The sequence below is a fragment of the Hyla sarda genome, chromosome 4 (genome assembly GCF_029499605.1).
Source record: "Hyla sarda isolate aHylSar1 chromosome 4, aHylSar1.hap1, whole genome shotgun sequence".
In the NCBI taxonomy this organism is placed as follows: domain Eukaryota; kingdom Metazoa; phylum Chordata; class Amphibia; order Anura; family Hylidae; genus Hyla; species Hyla sarda.
The window spans coordinates 27,081,067-27,101,930 of record NC_079192.1 but is presented as its reverse complement, the minus strand read 5'-3'; the positions used below and the strand labels follow the sequence as shown (position 1 = coordinate 27,101,930).

Below are 20,864 nucleotides of genomic sequence, written 5' to 3'. Positions count from 1 at the left end.
ATATTTTTGAAATTTTAAATTGAAGATTTTAGATATATTTAATTTAAGGTGCCAACAGCATAAGGAGAATATGGTGGCACAATGACTCAGCCTGGAGCTGGCAGAAACATGAGGAGACCATAGGGCTTCACAATCCAAGATTAAAATATTAATTTTAAATTTGAAATTGGATATTTATGGTAGCTAGTGCCAAGGACCAAATCTAACAAGGGGTCACATGGTGGCACAATGACAGAGCCTGGAGGTGGCATCTGTATGAGGAGACCATATAATGGCTGAATGGCACAGCCTGGAGTTGGCAGCAGCATGAGTAGACCATATTGTGTCTGAATGGCACAGCCTGGAGTTTGTGGCAGCATGAGAAGTCCATATTGTGTCTGAATGGCACATATTGGAGGTGGCTGAAGCATGAGGAGACCATATAGTGGCTGAATGGCACAGCCTGGAGGTGGTGAAGCATGAAGAGATCATATAGTGGCTGAATGGCACAGCCTTGAGGTGGTAAAGCATTAGGAGACCATATAGTGGCTGATTGGCACAGCCTGGAGGTGGTAAAGCATGAGGAGACCATATAGTGGCTGAATGGCACAGCATGAGTTGGCAGAAGCATGAGACGACCAAATAGTGGCAGAATGAGACAGCCTGGAGGTGGCAGCAGGAGCAGCAGCATCAGGAGTCCTGAAAGTGACCCGGTGACAGAGTGGTCCGGTGGGTTGCAATACAGTACCCGGTGACGAAGGTGGGTGAAAAAAGGTCTGATGCGGAGAAATGTTTGTAACTGGGAAGCAGTGCATTAAATCTGTTTGGCACTATCCATATCTGTGCAGTGTTGGTGTGGCACCATGGTCACTCTACTCTGATGCATCTGGCATTGATTGGTGGAAATCCTGGCTGATCCATGCCTGATTCATCTTCACAAAGGTCAGTCTCGCCACATTTTTCGTGGACAGACGAGATCTCCTTGGAGTGACTATGGCCCCTGCCCGCACTAAACACCTGCTCTGATGGCACACGACTGGCCGGGCAGAACAGCTTTTCCAGGGAAAACTCTGCTAGTTGCGGCCACAAATCAAGTTTGGTTGCCCAGAAATCCAGAGGATCTTCAAGGTGTGTTGGCATGGTCATGTCAAGGTATGCCACCACCTGTTGGTTCAGGTCCTGCTCCAGGTTTACCAGCTGCTGATGAGTTGCTTCACTATGCAGGTGAAGAAAGGTACTCATCAGCGACTGTAGACTCAGGCTGCTGCTAATGAAGCTGGTACTGCTCCTGCCACCCCTCCCCTTCCCACAAATAAGACTATGTTGTGGGATACTATTCTGACGCTGCAGCTCAAGGAAGGTGTGCTTTGCGGTGTACGAGTGGCTGAAGTGCATGCAAAGTTTCCTTACCATTGTTAGGATGTCTTGCAAATGGGGGGAATACATCAGGAACTGCTGAACAACCAGATTGAACACGTGTGCCATGCAGGGCGCATGGCTCAGCCTTCCTTGTCGCAGAGCAGACGAGATGTTCTTCCCGTTGTCAGTCACCATGGTTTCCAGTTTTCATGGAGTAAGCCATGATTCGATTTCTTGATGAATGACTTTTAGCAGTTCCTTCCCTGTGTGACTCCGTTTGCCAAGGCAAACCATGTGAAGAACAGCTTGACACTGCCGTGCCCTGCACAAATGGTATGCTGGAGGGGCACTGAGACTTGTCTGTGCAGTGGAGGATGAGGACACGATGGAGGATGAGGAGGCGGAGTCGCACACTGTCAGCGAGAGCGAGAGTGTGGAGGAGGAAGCGGTGTGACCTGTCCAAGTTGCTGTTGTGGCTGTGCAGAAACCACATTCACCCAGTGAGCGTAAAAGACATGTATTGTCCCTGACCATAGTTAAAGCTCCACACGTCGGCGCTGCCGTGCACTTTTGAACACATCGACAGGCTCAAGGACTGGACCACCTTCTCTTCCACAAAATTGTGCAGGGCTGGTACTGCCTTCTTCACAAAGAAATGACGGCTTGGGACTCTCCACCTCGGCTCGGCACAAGCCATCAATTCTCTGAAAGGTGCAGAGTCCACCATTTGAAAAGGGAGGGACTGCAACACCAGCAACTTGGACAGGAGCACATTCAACTTCTGCGCCGTTGGATGAGTGGGTGCATACTGTTGTCTCTTGGACATGGCTTGGCGGATGGATTGCTGACGGAATGGCTGAGTAAAAGTGGGAGAAGCAGGAGCATCTGGAGCGACAGAAGGAGGGTATGACACACAGCTCCCTTCGGCTGAGGTGGTGGAGCCTTGGCTGGATGAAGGAGGGAGCGGATGGCCACTGGGTGATGCAGCAGGCTGGACCACTACATCGGAGCCATGGTTCTCCCAGGCCGCTTTATGGTGGTGAAGCATGTGTTGACGCAGGGCCGTGGTGCCAACATTGGGACCCTGGCCATGCTTCACCTTCTGCTGACAGATCTTACATGTGGCTATGTGAAGCTCCTCCTGATGCTTGAAGAAAAGCTGCCAGACCGCCGAGTAGCTGATTTTCCTACCAACAGTCCGCACTAATTGACTGCTACTGCAGGAACCCCTGTTCCACTACCTCCCGGGAAGGTAGGCTTTCCGCGAAGCAGGCTGTCTCCCCGGGGCATGTTTGGCTCCAGAATTTCCACTTCTGCCACCATGCTGACTGCCAACCATGCTCCCACCCTCCTGGCTCTGCTGCTGCCTCAAGAGCAACCTGCAACTCTCTTCTCCTGATGATGATGAAGCCCCTTCTGCATCCGGCTCCCAATTGCGATCGGCTTCATCATCATCATCAACAAGTGTCTGCACGTCACTGATGTCCTCCTCAGGTTCCTCAACAGTGTCTACTGAACCCTGGCAACACCACCTCTCAAGCTACTCTCCTTATCACTACTTGGCCGCCTAGCGGGGAAAGCAGCTCATGTCTCCTCCACTTCTTGGCTGGGTAGTAGCTGCTGACGGTCCTCTATTAGATCGTCCTCAGTGAATAGTGGAGCTGAACAGCATAAGATACTTCTATATGAGAGGGAACAGCATAGGACAGAGGCAATGTGAGGACAGGGACTGCTCCCGGGCCACACCAACTGAGGGTTGTATCTGAGGAGCCCACCCACTGTTGACTGGGGGTGTCAGATGTTACTTGTGATGAAGGTGATGAACGTGTTAACCAATCGACCACTGCAGATGGGTTGCTGGTCAAGACACGACCGGTAGCTGATAACCGGAGCTCAGGCCTCTCGCTGAGACTCCTGCTGCCACTTGCCCCTAGTCTGCTGCGACCTCTGCCTGATGAATTTAGGCCTCTGCCACTCCTCAGTGCACGTCCTGGCACTTCTCTGCCTAACAGACTTAGTGCGCATATGAGGGGAGTACAATACGCTCCACTACACTTAAAACAGTATTTGGCTAGAACAGCAGCAGGTGTGTACTTTTGGCTGGCCTTTCACAGTAACTAGGCCCTTGACAGATTAACAGGTACAAAATAGTACACTACTTAGATGTAAGGATGTGGTATGCACTTATGAGGGCAGAAAAATGCTCTACAGTACACTTTAAAAAGTATTTGAGTACAACACCAGCCGGTGAGTACTTTTGCCTGGTCTTTCACAGTATCTAGGTTCTTGACAGATTAAAAGGTACACTACTTAGATGTAGGTATGTGGTATGCACTTATGAGGGCAGAAAAATGCTGTACAGTATGCTCAAAAAATGTATTTTTGCACAACACCAGCAGTACACAACAGTGCTGCAGAACACAGTCGCTGTGTACCAAACCCAAAATTGAACTCTCTCACAGACTATAAGGAATGGACTGCTGGGTGTGTATTATACCGTCTACAAACTAGTATAACCAGCAGACCATTTGTTGTAGAACAAAGAGGGCAGAAAAGTGCGCTACAATGCGCTTAAAAGAGTATTGGAGTAAAACACCAGCCGGTGATTTCTTTTGCCTGGCCTTTAACAATATCTAAGCCCTTGACAGATTAAATGGTACAAAATAGTACACTACTTAGATGTATGTATGTGGTATGCACTTATGAGGGCAGAAAAATTAGCTACAGTACGCTTAAAAAAACGTTTTGGAGTAAAACACCAGCCGGTGATTACTTTTGCCTGGACTTTCACAGTATCTAGGCCCTTGACAGATTAACATGTACAAAATAGTACACTACTTAGATTTAGGTATGTGGTATGCACTTATGAGGGCAGAAAAATGCTGTACAGTACGCTCAAAAAATTTATTTTTTCACAACACCAGCAGTACACAACAGTGCTGCAGCACACAATCGCTGTGTACCAAACCCAAAATTGCACTCTCTCACAGACTATAAGGAATGGACTGCTGGGTGTGTATTATACCGTCTACAGACTAGTATAACCAGCAGACCATTTGTTGTAGAACAAAGAGGGCAGAAAAGTGCGCTACAATGCGCTTAAAAGAGTATTGGAGTAAAACACCAGCCGGTGATTTCTTTTGCCTGGCCTTTAACAATATCTAGGCCCTTGTCAGATTAAAACGTACAAAATAGTACACTACTTAGATATACGTATGTGGTATGCACTTATGAGGGCAGAAAAATTAGCTACAGTACGCTTAAAAAAACGTATTGGATTAAAACACCAGCCGGTGATTACTTTTGCCTGGACTTTCACAGTATCTAGGTCCTTGACAGATTAACAGGTACAAAATAGTACACTACTTAGATGTAGGTATGTGGTATGCACTTATGAGGACAGAAAAATGCGCTACAGTACACTTAAAAAACGTATTTTTGCACAACACCAGAAGTACACAACAGTGCTGCAGCACACAGTCGCTGTGTACTAAACCCAAAATTGCACTCTCTCACAGACTATTAGGAATGGACTGCTGGTTATTATACCATCTACAGACTAGTATAACCAGCAGACCATTTGTTGTGGAACAAAGACACAGTTTGTACAGGGATGTATGTTTGTACAGGGATGTCTAAGGGAACAGTGTAGTTTTTTCATGGCGATCTATATGGGAGGTATCCTGACCCAGTCAGGTGAAGCGTAGCCACTACCTTACCGCCATGACAAATTACCCCCAGGTACAAAGATTAACTCATAATGTAAAGTTATGTGCCAAACATAGTCAGTTCACATATGGTAAAAGTAGTCCACACATATGCAAATAGTTAAGATAGGACTGTAACATTATTTGTCATCCCAGTCCACAAGTTCTAAAAATATACAGTCATGTGTCTAATGTTTTCTCTCCTGTCCACATGAACAGGGTACTCTACTGGCCAGGGGGTTAATACAAGGGGTTAATGCCACCTGCCCCTAAGTTTACAACATCTGCCCTCATCACACCCCGCTACCACAGATCAATACTTTTCTATGGCACAGCATTATTCAGTGTATACAATGGAACGATTACATGTAATGGTCTCTTATGGGGACTAAAAAATTGTGATTTTTTTTAAAAATAAATCTGAATATTCCCCCTTCCTTAAAGGGGTACTCCGGCGCGTAGACATCTTATTCCCTATCCCCATCAGTCCCCGGAGCGTGACGTCACACGGCACGGAGCTTTGACGTCACAACGCTCCGGCCCCGTGATCGACAGTAATCAGACCCGGAGCGAACACACTCCGGGGACTGATTATAAACGGGGTGCGGTGTGGAAGATCACGGGGGACCCCAGCGGCGCCCCTAGACAAAGGATAGCATATAAGATGTCTGATTGTGGGGATCCCGCCGATGGGAACCCCCACGATATCCTGCACGCCAACCCAGCATTCTGAACTTTTCGCTCCAAACGCTGGGTTCGGCGCCGTGGTCGTGACGTCATGCTAAGGCCCTCCATTCATGTCTACCGTGTCGGGGTGGTGTGCAGGAGATTGCGAGGGTTCCCAGAGGGTTTGGATTTAAGGGGTTAAGGTGTATGATGAATATCATTGTTATATATAACAGTTCAGAGGGCAGGGTTGTGAATACTTTCTCAAGGTTTCGCATTTAACCCCAAGTAATCCTGACTAGATCCTGTTCGGCAACTGGTTCTTCGAGATTCTTCCATTTATTTTTTCCTATTTTTTTTTTTTGTTCCCTCTCCATGCAGGTGGCTTCTACAGTATACGGCGTATACTCCCCCCCGACAGCTGCTTCATGTAAGTGCTACCAGTATCGGTGCTGAGGTTTTTACACACTTTACACAGCTGAGGGTTTGTTACAATGAGGGAGATTCATGAAAACCTGTGTGAGGGAAGAATGGTGCAGTTGCCCATAGCAACCAATCAGATCGCTTCTTTCATTTTTATGAAAATGAAAGGAGCCATCTGATTGGTTGCTATGGGCAACTGCACCTCTCCTATAGGAAACAAATTGAATGCTGCAGCTCCTATGTCTACACTGATACACTGTGACGAACCAGTAAACAACAGACTCATATTTCTGGGATAGTTTGGTCCTCTCTGGTGTGTTTTTAGGAACTCCGCTTGCTGTCAGTAAGGAAAGATATATTTATAAAAAAAAAGTTTTCTGTTTACTTATATAGACCTGATACCTCTCACAGCTTAGAGTTTGTCTCATTTGCATCCAATATAGACAACTGCCTGAGGCAGTGTTTCCCCCAACCAGGGTGCCTCCAGCTGTTGCCAAACTACAACTCCCAGCATGCCCGAACAGCCATTAAATGAATACAAGGCAAAGGTTTTTGTTTTACTTTCATAGACCTAATACTGTTCACAGCTGAGAGTTTGTCTCAATTGCATCCAATATAAACAACCATCGAAGTCAGTGTTTCCTTAACTAGGGTGCAGCAAGCTGTTGCATAACTACAGCTCCCAGCATGCTGAGAGTTGTAGTTTTGCAACAGCTGGAGGCACCCTCGTTGGGGAAACACTGATACACTGTGACAAACCAGCCAGTGTTTGGCTCTGGATTCAGTAAATACATTAATAATATTTATGGGATAGTTTGGTCCTATCAGTGTTTTTTAGGACCTCTGCTTGCTGTCAGTAAATAAATCAATAAAATACAACGGCAAAGGTTCTTGTTCACTTACACAGACCAAATACATCTCACAGCTGAGGGTTCGTCTCAATTGCATCCAATATGGACAACTGCTTGAGGCAGTGTTTCCCCCAACCTGGGCGCCTCCAGCTATTGCAAAACTACAACTTTCAGCATTCCTGAACAGCCTTTGGCTGTCCGGGCATGCTGTTGGTTGTAGTCCTGCAACTGACTTTATTTTCCTGGATTCAGCAGTGTTCAGTTTCTTTTAGGACCTCTGCTTGCTGTCAGTAAATAAAAACATAAAATTAATACAAGCAAAGGTTCTTGTTTACTTACATAGACATAAAATTTCTCACAGCTGAGGCTTCCTCTCAATTGCATTCAATACAGACAACCGTTTGAGGCAGTGTTCCCCCCCCCCCCAACCAGAGTGCCTCCAGCTGTTGCAAAACTACAACTATCAGCATGCCCTGACACAGCCTTTAGTCTGTGGAGGAAGGAGATGTAGGACAAAACCGGAATGGGAGCGCAATCCACTCAGAAGTCAGTTTAGATAATAATCTTCTTTATTAAAGCCAAATCACAACGCGTTTCGAGGCTTGCACATGCCTCTTCCTCAGGTAAAAACAGGATTACATACATATAGAGTAAAAGTGTCTGTTTAAAAGGATTCTCGTGGCGCCAAAATATCACGAAGTCACCCCCCTGGGGGCGGGGCAACGAACCTGACGCCAGTTTAATGTTAAATAACTAAACATGAATTTAAAATAAACTTAAAGGGGTGTTCCAGGAATTTTTTTTATTTGACTATGCTACAGGGGCTGCAAAGTTAGTGTAGTTCATAATATAGTGTCTGTACTTGTGTGTGACGTTTTTCTCACAATTCTTCTTTTTTTCTCACAAATTTTCACTCCAATATTTATTTTTAACAGCATACAAAATGACTGTTGTCTCAGATTTTTCCCAGGTTTCAATGCGGCCGAGACCTGACATCACTAGTCAGCTGATGACAGGGAGCCTGTCTGCTTCAATGGGTGGAGGGATCGCTTGGTGGGAGAGAATCAATCTGCAACTAATGCAACAGCTGTAGGCACCCTGATTGAAAACCACAGGTCTTTTGAATGGATGCAGCTCATTTATGGGTGGGGTGGCTGATGTGTGAGAGGGAGGAAAATTGAATTTTGGATTTGTAGGCAAAAGAAGAAAAACTCAAACAGGAAATACCAGTTCACAAAAAGCTAGCCCCAGTGTTATGGTAATCTCACAACAGATCACAACTGTGTTACGGTGAACGGAGCAGAAACTGAAAACATGCTGGCGAAGGTGCGCAGGATACTAATGATGACAGTCTTGATGTTTACGGGGATGGTTCGAGCCTTTAGAGATATCACAGCTTGCGCTGTTGAGCGGATTTGTGTGGGGGAAGTAGGTGGAAAGCTGCCCAATCAGTTGGGATGGATGAATGGGATTGTGAATGATGGTGTGGTGTCCCGGTACCGTATGGTATACCGTACCTTGCATGGTGGTCCCCAAATCCAGAGTTACTCCGTTCCGGTTGGGTCCTCCTGGTGGGATAGCCCCAGTCACCTCTTCCTTCTTTAATTTTGTGATGTTTGTGTGTGTATATTTAGTTGTATATATAGTGTTGCAGGACCTTCGGTCATGTGACTAAGGTTAATTCTCTAGGGGTATACTAAAGGACCTTCCTAGGTCACGTGTGTGGTCACATGTTTAGACCATAATCCCTTGTGTAAAGTGACTGACAGATGGTATGGACCAATGAGCTCAAGGCCAGCCCCTGCCCATATAAGGGAGCTGCCAGCCAATCCTCGCTCTCTTGGGTTCCGGACTAGCAGAGAGGAGAGATCCGTGCAACTTACAAAGACAAGACCCGGCCGAAGCCTGATAATACCGCAACTTACCAAACCGTGAGTTACAATACAACTCCCCGCTAAAGTCTGCGTGACTGCTGGACCTAAACTCAATCCCCTAAATCCAGCGGAACAGCGCATAGAAATCTCCTGAGCTTAAAACTCACAAGGTCCCAACCAACTGTCAGGATCCTAATAGACTCTGCTTGTACAAAGACTGTTCCTGTTTAACCCCTTAAGGACCCGGGCTTTTTCCGTTTTTTCATTTTCAATTTTTCCTCCTTAACTTTAAAAAATCATAACTCTTAAAAATTTTCACCTAAAATTATATATGATGGCTTAATTTTTGCGTCACTAATTCTACTTTGTAATGACATTAGTCATTTTACCCAAAAATCTACGGTGAAACGGGAAAAAAAATCAATGTGCGACAAAATTGATGAAAAAACACTATTTTGTAAGTTTTGGGGGCTTCTATTTTTACGCTGTACATTTTTTGTCAAAAATGATACCTTATCTTTATTCTGTAGGTCCATACGGTTAAAATGATCCCCTACTTGTATAGGTTTGAATTTGTATCACTTCCGAAAAAAATCATGAATACATGCAGGAAAATTTATACGTTTAAAATGGTCATCTTTTGACCCCTATAACTTTTTTATTTTTCTGTGTTCAGGGCGCTTTGAGGACTCATTTTTTGCGCCGTCATCTGAAGTTTTTAGCGGTACCATTTTTGTTCTGATCAGACTTTTTGATCACTTTTTATTCACTTTTTTGTGGTATAAAAAGTGATCAAAAATGCGCTATTTTGGACTTTGGAATTTTTTTGCGCGTACGCCATTGAACGAGCGGTTTAAAAAGCGGTATATTTTTATAAATCGGACATTTCCGCACGCGACGATACCACATATGTTTATTTTTATTATTATTTACATAATGTTTTTTTTATTTTTGGAAATGTCGGGTGATTTAAACTTTTATTAGGGGAAGGGATAATTGAAAGGGTTAATGATTTTTTTACACTTTTCTTATGCAACATTATAGCTCCCATAAGGGGCTATAACATTGCATTTACTGATCTTTTACACTGATTGATCCATCTCCATAGGAATGGATCAATCAGTGTTTTCGGCGATTGAATGCTCAAGCCTGGATCTCAGGCTTGAAGCATTCATTCGGCGATCGGACAGCGCAGGAGAAGGTAAGAGACCTTCCTCCTGTGCTACAGCTGTTCGGGATACCGCGGCGATCCCGAACAGCTCCCTGAGCTAGCCGGGCACTTTTACTTTCGTTTTTAGCCGCGCGGCTCAGCTTTGAGCGCGCGGCTAAAGGGTTAATAGCGCGCGGCACAGCGATCAGTGCCGCGCGCTATTAGAGGCGGGTCCCGGCTTCACTATGACGCCGGGCCCGCCGCGATATGATGCGGGGTCACCGTGTGACCCCGCGTTATATCGCAGGACCGGGACCCATGACGTATGCATACGTCATGGGTCCTTAAGAGGTTAACTCTGCATAAAACCTGCAGTAAAAGTTCTGACAGTTTTCTGAAACCTCCAGTTGTGGACAATCATTTATTATTCCTCCCTATTGCTCTTGGGACGGGTGGCGATAGGACAAGTATATACAGAGGAGCCCTCACCCTGGCGTCACGACAGTTAAGTGTAAACCAGCACCCTTTCATCACCGCACAGCTACACCCCATATACCCTATACCCCCACAAGCTTACCACAATGGCGAATAAGATTGGCATGATGGGTGTAGTGCACGGGGCATCATAGGTGGGTACAGAGGGGACCCGTAGTGATACACGGATGGGCTTGGGGGGGAAGGGTAGATTGGGGGGGTTAGGGTATGGTACCTATGGTGGAGAATAGTCCTGTATGGGTGGGTGGATGGTGAATGGTTCTAGGATGGGTAATGCATCCATGGATGGAGCTGTGATTCGGGGGGGGGGGGGGGGGGAGGGTTGGGGGTCCACCTGAGAAGGTTACAATTTGTATAATTAAATAAATGGGGGGGGGAATGTAAAAATAAATTGGGAATATGAATGCAAATAGATCTCCTTATTTGGTGTATATGTTGTGTATTTTGCAGTGGTAATTTTAAAGGGGTACTCCAGCCCCAAGACATCTTATCCCAGGGGTCCCACCGCTGGGGACCCCCGCAATATAGCATGCAGCACCCACTTGTAAGTACTGCCAGAAGCACTGGAGGCTCTCAGTGTTATGCCTCCCGAACACAGGGAGGGAGTATTGTGACGTCACGACTCACCCCTACCCCCCCCCCCCCCCCGTGGGACAGCACACCCCGCCCCCTCCCAAAGACTTGCATTGAGGGGGCGGAGTCGTGACATCATGATACTCTGTCCCCGTGGTCGGAAGGCATAACATTGAGAGCTTCCAGCAGTGCTTACAGGTGGTTGCTGCTTGCTATATTGTGGGGTTCCCAGTGGCAGGACCCCCGGGATAAGATGTCTTGGGGCCGGAGTACCCCTTTAAGGAACTAGTTAGGTAGGGGATTTTGGTATCTATACACATATATAAACGGTTGATGGGGAATACAAGAAATTAGATGGTGGGGCATCACCGGACTAGGTCCATACATTCATACATTGGGGCCTGCGGGTGACATCGTGTTCAGTTTGTAGATCCGATATGACTCCCTGTGTCGTAGTTTTTCGAATCTGTTGTTTGTTTCGACCGGGATGCATGCTATGGCTGTGATTTTATATGCAGAATAGTTATTGTTGTGTGATTCCTTCGCATGGCGTGAGATGCTGTGGAACATAAAGCCCTTTTGGACGTTGGACCGATGTTTGTTCATCCTTGATCTCAGTTGTTGTATGGTCCGTCAGACATATTGTAACTTGCACTCACATTCCAATGAGTAGACGACGTGTGTTGCGGAGCAGTCAGATTTTGTTTTTTATTTTGAAGGTTTCCCCTGTGGTGTTACTTTTGAATGTTTTCGTCAAATGCTGAATATTCAGGCCGCACTTACAGGAATGGCTCCGGCATCTTTTTTCTATGACTCTTGTGATCGGCTGTAGGCTCTTGAGTCGACTAGGAGCTAATTTGCTTTAGAGAGTAGCAGCCCTTCTGTATGTTAGGTGGGGTTTATTGGGAATGTGCTTTCTTAGGACTGATAGAGAGATAAAAAAGGAAAGGACCGACAAGTGGCGCCTCGTGTATTACCCCAGGATATGCGTGGGAAGTGAGGGGAGTAGGGGATTACCCCAGGGGGCTTATAGATGGCCATCAGTGATGAGTCGCTGTCAAGCCAGTGGGTTGCAGGAAATGACCCAGGTCGTCCTGTGAATATGAGGAGGAGGAGTAAAAAGGAACCCTTGAATATCGGTGCTGCGACTCTTGATGATGAAGACAACGACGTCCAGGTTATAGTAAAGGATGCTTGGCAGGACCATTTATTGTAAAAAGCAAATTAAAACAATAAAAACAGTTGATTACGCATTTTGGGAGGAGCCCTCCCTTCCTCAGATTAGGGACAACCCTGATCTGAGGAAGGGAGGGCTCCTCCCAAAACGCGTAATCAACTGTTTTTATTGTTTTAATTTTCTTTCAATAAATGGTCCTGCCAAGGATCCTTTACAATTACCTGGACGTCGTTATCTTCATCATCAAGAGTCACAGCCCCGGTATTCAAGGGTTCCTTTTTACTCCTCCTCCTCTAACTTAGGACTGGGTCTTTTAGGAGAATGTCCCAGTTCTTTTCCAAAACCCGCCTGATGGTGTTATGTTTCGTGGAATAAGTGGTTATAAAGTTGTTTTTACAGTCGGTTTGTACTTTTCCGTTTTGTCCGCCCTTCTCATTCTTCCTGTTTGGGTTCCCCAATCCATTGCATTCCATATTGTGCTACTTTCTACTGTGCCACTCCTCTCCTCCCGTTCCTCTGTCAGGGCTCGCTGGTAAGTTGCTTTTATGACCTTCTTGGGGTATCACTTCTCGATGAGACGGTTGGATATGATATTGCTTTGGGTTTTGTAGTCTTTCGTTTTTTGTACAGTTTCAACGTATACGGTTGAATTGTCCGTATGGTAGATTTAATTACTACTTCCTGTAGTGGCAGCTGCTGTAGGATAGGTGGCTGTTACAATCCACTTAAAAAAAAAATTTTTGATTAAAATCTTTCCTTTTTCACCAGATAGTTTAAGGTCCAGGTATTCCATATGGTTATCACATTTGCCAGTGAGTGTAATGTTGTAATGGTTATTGTTGAGATTCCATGAATTCTTCTCTTGTTCCACTCCAGATAGAGGATTTGCTATTTATGTACCTCTTGTATAGTTTTATGTTGTTCGTCCAGGGGTGGTTGTCGTAGATGTATGACTTCTCAAAGGCTCCCATGTACAGAAACGCCGGCACAAAACGGGTGCCCATAGCGGTCCCACGGGTCTGTTGAAAAATGGCCTTTAATGAAAAATAGTTGTGGTACAGGATAAATCTAATACAATCTGTGGTGAATGTTTTCTGTGCATTTGGCATGGAGCTGTCCTCTTTTAGAACACCTTCTATCACTTTAAAGCGTACCCATCAGATCCAACAAATATTTTTTAATATATCACTCAGTACCTAATCCTGACCCTGTGCATCTAATTTTTATGTGTCTAGCACCTTTATTTATTTTTTTATTACACTTTTAATTTAGCTCACTAGTCTGAATTCCTCTCAAAGGGAGGGGGCGTGGCCTCACTGTGCAGGTCTCCGCCCCCTCCCTCAGTATGCTGTCTGCACACATCTCCCCTAGCATTAGCAAAACTACAACTCCCAGCTTGTCCTCACTGACAGTAGAGGGACACAAGATGACAGTGGGAGAATTTTTCCTCCAGCTCTGAGCCCTGCACTCACAGCTGTCAATTAAGGAAGTGTGTCCATGACATAGGTGATGACGCATGGACACAGCAGGACTAGTATGTGTCCAAGCAGACAGGGGGGGGGCAGTTGTTTGACTGGCTTTTTCAGTATAAAATACAGAAAATGTTCTAATGAAAGCAATTGCAAAGCCTATTGGTTATACATGCTTTACAACATATCAAAAGTTTTTGTATCTGACAGTGCCCATTTAAGGCCTGATTAAGGGGAATGTTTGGGTAAAGAGATGAGATGGGGTTGCCCATAGGAAACTGGGTTGCCCTTCGACATCTTTCAGCTGTTCTATCAAGGATGCGGTGTCTTTCAGATAGGAGTCTAGTCTGATGACGCAGTTCTGGAGTAGGATATCCACATATTTAGACATATTGCTTGTGATGGAATTTATCCCCGAAATAATTGGTCGTCCAGGGGGATCGGTGATGTCCTTGTGGACCTTCGGAAGATGGTAAAATAATGCTGTTCTGCTAAAATAATACGAGATCTATACACATCTTCTGATATTGTTCTGTTGGATTGAAGGAGAGTGCAGTGTAGTATTCTTGGTCTTCGAGAATTTTGTAGTCTTCCTTGGTGTAACCTTCCCGGTTCTGTATCGCCACACCCCCTCCCTTGTCCGGACTCCTGATCACTATGTTGGTGTTTTTGGATGGTGTTTTCAAGGCTTCCTGTTCTTTTTTGCTAAGGTTGTGATGAGTTGGGTTTCTTTGCTTCAGGTTTCTGAACTTGGCTGCAGTAAGTTCGAAAAAAGTTTCTATGTAGTGACCCTTATGGTGGGTGGGAAAGAACGTGGATGGAGGTTTTGGGTGTGTAGGAATGGGGGGTGGATCTAGTGGGGGTATTGTGGTTTCTAGGTCCGGAGTTGGTTTACCATGTCGGTTAGGTAGGTTAAAATGTCTGGTTAGCACGAGTTTGCGGATGAATTTATTGAGGTCCACAAATAGTTCAAAATCATTGATTCCATTGGATGGGCAGAACGAGAGACCCTTATTGAGGAGACTCAGTTCGTTCTCATTTAGTATGTGGTTTGAAAGCTTAAAGGGGTACTCCGGTGGAAAACTTTTTTTTTTTTTTTTTTTATCAACTGGTGCCAGAAAGTTAAACAGATTTGTAAATAATTTCTATTAACAAATATGAATCCTTCCAGTACCTATTAGCTGCTGAATACTACAGAGGAAATTATTTTCTTTTTGGAACACAGAGCTCTCTGCTGACATCACAAGCACAGTGCTCTCTGCTGACATCTCTGTCCATTTTAGGAACTGTCCAGAGCAGGAGAAAATCCCCATAGCAAACATATGCTGCTCTGGACAGTTCCTAAAATGGACAGAGATGTCAGCAGAGAGCACTGTGCTCGTGATGTCAGCAGAGAGCACTGGCTTTCAAAAAGAAAATAATTTCATCTGTAGTATTCAGCAGCTAATAAGTACTGGAAGGATTAAGATTTTTTAATAGAAGTCATTTACAAATCTGCTTAACTTTCTGGCACCAGTTGATTTAAAAAAAAAAGTTTTCCAACGGAGTACCCCTTTAAACGGATTTGTAAATTACTTCTATCAAAAAATCTTAATCCTTCCAGTACTTATTAGCTGCTGAATACTACAGAGGAAATTATTTTCTTTTTGGAACACAGTGCTCTCTGCTGACATCATGAGCACAGTGCTCTCTGCTGACATCTCTGTCCATTTTAGGAACTGTCCAGAGCAGCATATGTTTTCTATGGGGATTTTCTTCTACACTGGACAGTTCTTAAAATGGACAGAGAAGTCAGGAGAGAGCACTGTGCTCGTGATGTCAGCAGAGAGCTCTTTGTTCCAAAAAGAAAAGAATTTCCTGTGTAGTATTCAGCAGCTAATAAGTACTGGAAGGATTAAGATTTGTAATTTACAAATCTGTTTAACTTTCTGGCACTAGTTGATTTAAAACAAAAAAAAAGTTTTTCAGCAGAGTACCCCTTTAACCCCTTGACGACCACGGACGTAAATGTACGTGCTGGTTTGGCGGGACTTTCTGCACCACGATGTTCATTTACGTCCTGTGTATGACCGCGAGCATCGGAACGGTGCTCGTGTCATACACGTCAGGTTCCCGCCCATAGTGGCCGACATACGCGATCGCGTGGATGTCCGCCATTAAACCCTCAGATGCCGTGATCAATACAGATCACGGCATCTGCGGCAGTGCAGTACTTTTAATGGATGATCGGATCGCCCGCAGCGCTGCCGTGGCAATCCGATCATCCAGCATGGCGGCCAGAGGTCCCCTCACCTGGCTCCGGTCATCTCCCGGTGTCTTCTGCTCTGGTCTGAGATCGAGCAGACCAGAGCAGAAGATCACCGATAATACTGATCAGTGCTGTGTCCTATACATAGCACCGAACAGTATTAGCAAACAAATGATTGCTATAGATAGTCCCCTATGGGGACATAAAAAGTGTAAAATAAATGTTGAAAAATGTAAAAATAAAAAGTAAAAAAAAAGTGAAAAATCCCCTCCCCCAATAAAAATGAAAATTGTCAGTTTTTCCCATTTTACCCCCAAAAAGTGTAATTTTTTTTTATAAACATATTTGGTATCGCCGAGGGCGTAAATGTCCGTACGATAATGTTAATGATCCCGTACGGTGAATGGCGTAAACGTAAAAAATGTAAAAAGTCCAAAAATGCAGCTTTTTTGTCACATTTTATTTAAAAAAAAATTTATATAAAATGATCTAAAAGTTTTATATATGCAAATGTGGTATCGATAAAAAGTACAGATGACGGCGCAAAAAATGAGCCCTCATACCACCCTATATACGGAAAAATGAAAAAGTTATAGGTGGTCAAAATAGGGCGATTTTAGATTACTGATTTTGTACAAAAAGTTTTAGATTTTTTTTAAGTGGTACAAAAATATAAAAGTATCTAGCCATGGGTATCATTTTAATCGTACTGACCCACAGAATAAAGAACACATATAATTTTTACAGTAAAGTTTACAGTGTGAAAACAAAACCCTCCAAAATGCGCAAAATTGTGGTTTTCATTTAAATTTCCTCCCTAAAATTTTTTTGGGGGAGGTTCGCCGTACATTTTATGGTAAAATGAGAGGTTTCATTATAAAGGACAATTGGTCACACAAAAAACAAGCCCTTATATGGGTCTCTAGATGGAAATATAAAGGAGTTATGGATTTTAGAAGGCGAGGAGGAAAAAACGAAAACGCAAAAATAAAATTGGCTTGTCCTTAAGGTGAAAATGGGCCTGGTCCTTAAGGGGTTAAATATTTTGATACTTTATCTGTTCAGCTCCCTGTTATTTGTGTGTTTTGTTCTCCTCCGGACCCTTTTGGTTTTTCTCTTTTTTCCTCTGGTTCTCTCCTCTTCTGTGGTTTTGGGCTGTTGGTGATATATGACGTTCTATGACTTGAAACTGCTGAGGTTTTGTTACACTGTATCAGTTTAGGTAATATCTCTCAGTTTGAGAGCAGGAGACAAGTGCTGCAGATCTAAACTGATCCACTGTAACAAACCATACGGCGTTTGACTCTGTTCTCCTAGTTTCCGTAAACACATAATGGGATAGTTTGGGTCATCTGTTTTTTTTTTATTTATTTATTTATTTTTTTGTATCTCTGCTTGCTGTCAGTGAATGAATAAATAAATACAAGGCAAATGCTTTTGTTTGCTTCCAGAATTAGAAAACTTATATAGACAATTGTTGGCTGTCCGGGCATGCTGGGAGTTGTAGTTTGGCAACAGCTGGAGGTCCACAGCTTAGAGACCACTGATCATACCCTGGGGGTTTTGAATCCTCCGCTGCTTGCTGTCATTGAATGGTAATGGTTTTTCACATGTTATATGGAGATTTATTTGTGGAAGTGTGTGTGTCTGATTTTAGCACTTTTTTTTTGGAACTTTTTTCAGTTTTTAGCACTTTCTTTTGTGTTGTTAAAGGGGTACTCTGCTGCTCAGCGTTTGGAACAAACTGTTCCGAATGCAGGAGCCGATGCCGGGAACTCGTGAAGTCATGCTGGAGCTGGAGCCGGCGCCGGGAGCTTGTGAGGTCATAGTCCTCCCCCCTCATGACATCACGTCCTGCCCCCTCAATGCAAGTCTATGGGAGGGGGCGTGACGGCAGTCACGCCCCCTCCCATAGACTTGCATTGAGGGGGCGGGGTGTGACGTCATGAGGGGGGAGGACTATGACCTCACAAGCTCCCGGCGCCGGCTCCAGCATTCGGAACAGTTTGTTCCAAACGCTGAGCAGCGGAGTACCCCTTTAACCCCTTTTTTTTAGCGTTTTGAACTCATCGAAAAATGGCAGCCTGTTGAGACTATGCCATTTTTTTCACGTTTTTCGGCATTTATTCTCCCATAGACTTCTTGTGAAAAAAAAAAAAAAAAACTGAAAATAATGCCAATTAATATTGGCCATTTTTTTCTAGCATCTTCCCCCCCACCCCCGCAAAAAAAAAAAAAAAAAAAAACGTATTAAGATAAAAACCCAACTTTTTATATGTTTCCCCATTGACTCCCTCTGTCCGTATGTGCACAGTGTATTTATTTATTTATTTTCAAAAAACGCAGAAACGCCACCTAAATCACGTTAATGTTTTTTTTCCTGGTTGTTTGCCCATCCACTTGCGCGCCAAATTTAATAAAAAAAAAGAAATAAAAAAAAAAAGAAGAAAAGGTTGCGCGCGATAAAATCACATCTGCGGCAAACATCATTAACAAGCCTCGCGCCAAAAATAGCAAAACAGTCGATGCGCCGAATTTGCGCCTTTTTATACGAATCCAAAAAATATGTAAAACTCTTGATAAATTCCCCCCCCCCCCCCCCCCCCCATATGTTTTCAGCCTCTGGATATAAAGAAGAATAGTTCCGAATATTTGTCGAACGAGACATTTTTGATCAGGATGAGTCACATGTCACAGTGGAATTTTTTTATTTTTATTTTTTTTATTTTTTTTTGCATAAGGGAAAGTCCAAGACGAAGCGAAAGCAAAATCTGGAAGAAGCAATGAGTGGAGCAAATGGGCGGAGAAAGCTAGAGGAGGGAGCGAGAGGACGGGGACACAGAGCCAGAGACGGTGACACAGGGAGCGGACCGAGGAGCTGGGGAGACGTCTTCGTTCCTGGCAGGAGATCAGTTCCTAAGGGGTTAACCCTCGGCGTGTCGAGATGCAGGCTCCGGGATCTTTCGCCTTATTCCTCTTATTCGTATTGGAGCTGACCCCGCGGCCGGGTAAGTGCCTCGTGTACTGAATTAAGGGCTTGTACAAACTGTTTCACGCTCCGGGATGTAGCAGAGCTGAGTCTGTAATGTCATTTTAAAGCCTCTGCACCAGGTATCTAATCTCGGGACTCCAGAGGGATACGCTCTGTCTGTTTTTCCTGCGCTGATACATTGTAACAAATGATAGGTACAGAAGAGGGAGATTTCCGAGACGGGATACAATTGTGTCTAATATCAGGACTCCAGACTGATGTGTTTGTTCGTTTGTTACAATGTATCAGTGCAGTGGTCCCTCAACATACGATGGTAATCCGTTCCAAATGGACCATCGTTTGTTGAAACCATCGTATGTTGAGGGATCCGTGCAATGTAAAGTATAGGACAGTGGTCTACAACCTGCGGACCTCCAGATGTTGCAAAACTACAACACCCAGCATGCCCGGACAGCCAACTCGTTTGTTACAATGTATCAGTGCAGTGGACCCTCAACATACGATGGTAATCCGTTCCAAATGGAACATCGTTTGTTGAAACCATCGTATGTTGAGGGATCCGTGCAATGTAAAGTATAGGACAGTGGTCTACAACCTGCGGACCTCCAGATGTTGCAAAACTACAACACCCAGCATGCCCGGACAGCCGTTGGCTGTCCGGGCATGCTGGGAGTTGTAGTTTTGCAACATCTGGAGGTCCGCAGGTTGTAGACCACTGTTAGAGGAAGTTGTACTCACCTGTCCCCGTCGCTCCGGACCGTCACCGCTCGTCACCGCTGCCCTGGATGTCGCCTTCCATCGCTGTCGCCGCATCCCCGACGCTCCAGCAAGGCCTCTGCTTCCCCGGCATCCTCGCTCTCCGTCGCCGCCATCACGTCGCTACGCACGCCGCTCCTATTGGATGACGGGACGGCGTGCACAGCGACGTGATGACGACGATGGAGAGCGCCGGCGATGCAGGGAATCCCGAAGAGGACGCGCCGGAGCCCCGAGGACAGGTAAGTGATCGTCAGCGGAGCACACGGGGCACCGTAAACGGCTATCCGGTGTCAGCTGAAGCAGTCTGCGCTGCCGGATAGCCGTTTATGCAATGGCCCCGACATACAAAAGCATCGTATGTTGAAATGATCGTATGTCGGGGCCATCGTAGGTCAAGGGGTCACTGTACAAACAATTAGTACAGGAGAGAGAATTCATGGCTGGATACAATTGTATCTAATCTCTGTAATCCAGACTAAGGCTGCATTCACATCACGATTGCAGACTATGGCGGCCGGATCCGCTGGGGGACAGGAAAACCGGGCGCTCCCGTACCCCAACCGGACCCTGCCCCCTTCTCATTCATTTGAACGAGCCGATCAGAGTCAAATAGTGACTCCAGTCGGCTTATTTTTGCCCCGCATCCAGTTTTGTGACCAGATCTAAAACCGTACAATACTACAGTTTTAGGTCTGGTAACAAAACCGGATACGGGGCAGAAATGAGTTGATCAGAGTCACCATTTGACTCCGGTCGGCTCATTAAAGTGAACGGGTTTCAGCGCCGGTCCGGCTGGGGTACGGGAGCGCCCGATTTTCCTGTCCCCCAGCCGGATTCAGCAGCCGTAGGATGCAATCGTGGAGTGAAAGCGAATCCCCAGCGCGTATTACGATGCTGTTCTGCCGCTGAAAGACCGCTGTATGCTGCCTTTACATGTGCCTGCGCAGAGCGGCAATTCGCCGCTACGAGCAGACACACTGTGATGTGTGATTTGCCGTGCGCATGCGCAGTATACTCGCACATCGCGGTGATGTCAAGTTTTTTAGCTTATTGGAAAATACTTTAGAATAGATCATAGGCTTACGTTAATGGCTTATCTCGTAGCGTAGCCGTGGAAATATAATAAATACGCTAAAACTGCG

At 45.1% G+C, this 20,864-nt stretch overlaps 1 protein-coding gene across 3 annotated transcripts in view; it reads left to right on the top strand.

The window, feature by feature from the left end:
* The first annotated feature begins 1,392 nt into the window (after positions 1-1,392).
* LOC130367662 (C-X-C motif chemokine 16-like) overlaps positions 1,393-20,864 on the top strand; it is a 59,766-nt gene continuing 40,294 nt past the window's right edge. Inside the window, exons 1-3 of one of the 3 annotated variants that reach the window (XM_056570226.1) lie at positions 1,393-3,154; positions 6,093-6,141; positions 18,713-18,979. In XM_056570226.1, the coding sequence (XP_056426201.1) occupies positions 18,916-18,979 (64 nt within the window). In that variant the 5' untranslated portion in view covers positions 1,393-3,154; positions 6,093-6,141; positions 18,713-18,915. Of the gene's footprint in view, positions 3,155-6,092; positions 6,142-6,354; positions 6,478-17,487; positions 17,567-18,712; positions 18,980-20,864 lie in introns of those variants that run through there. The other 2 variants (XM_056570225.1, XM_056570227.1) reach the window with 2 other exon arrangements.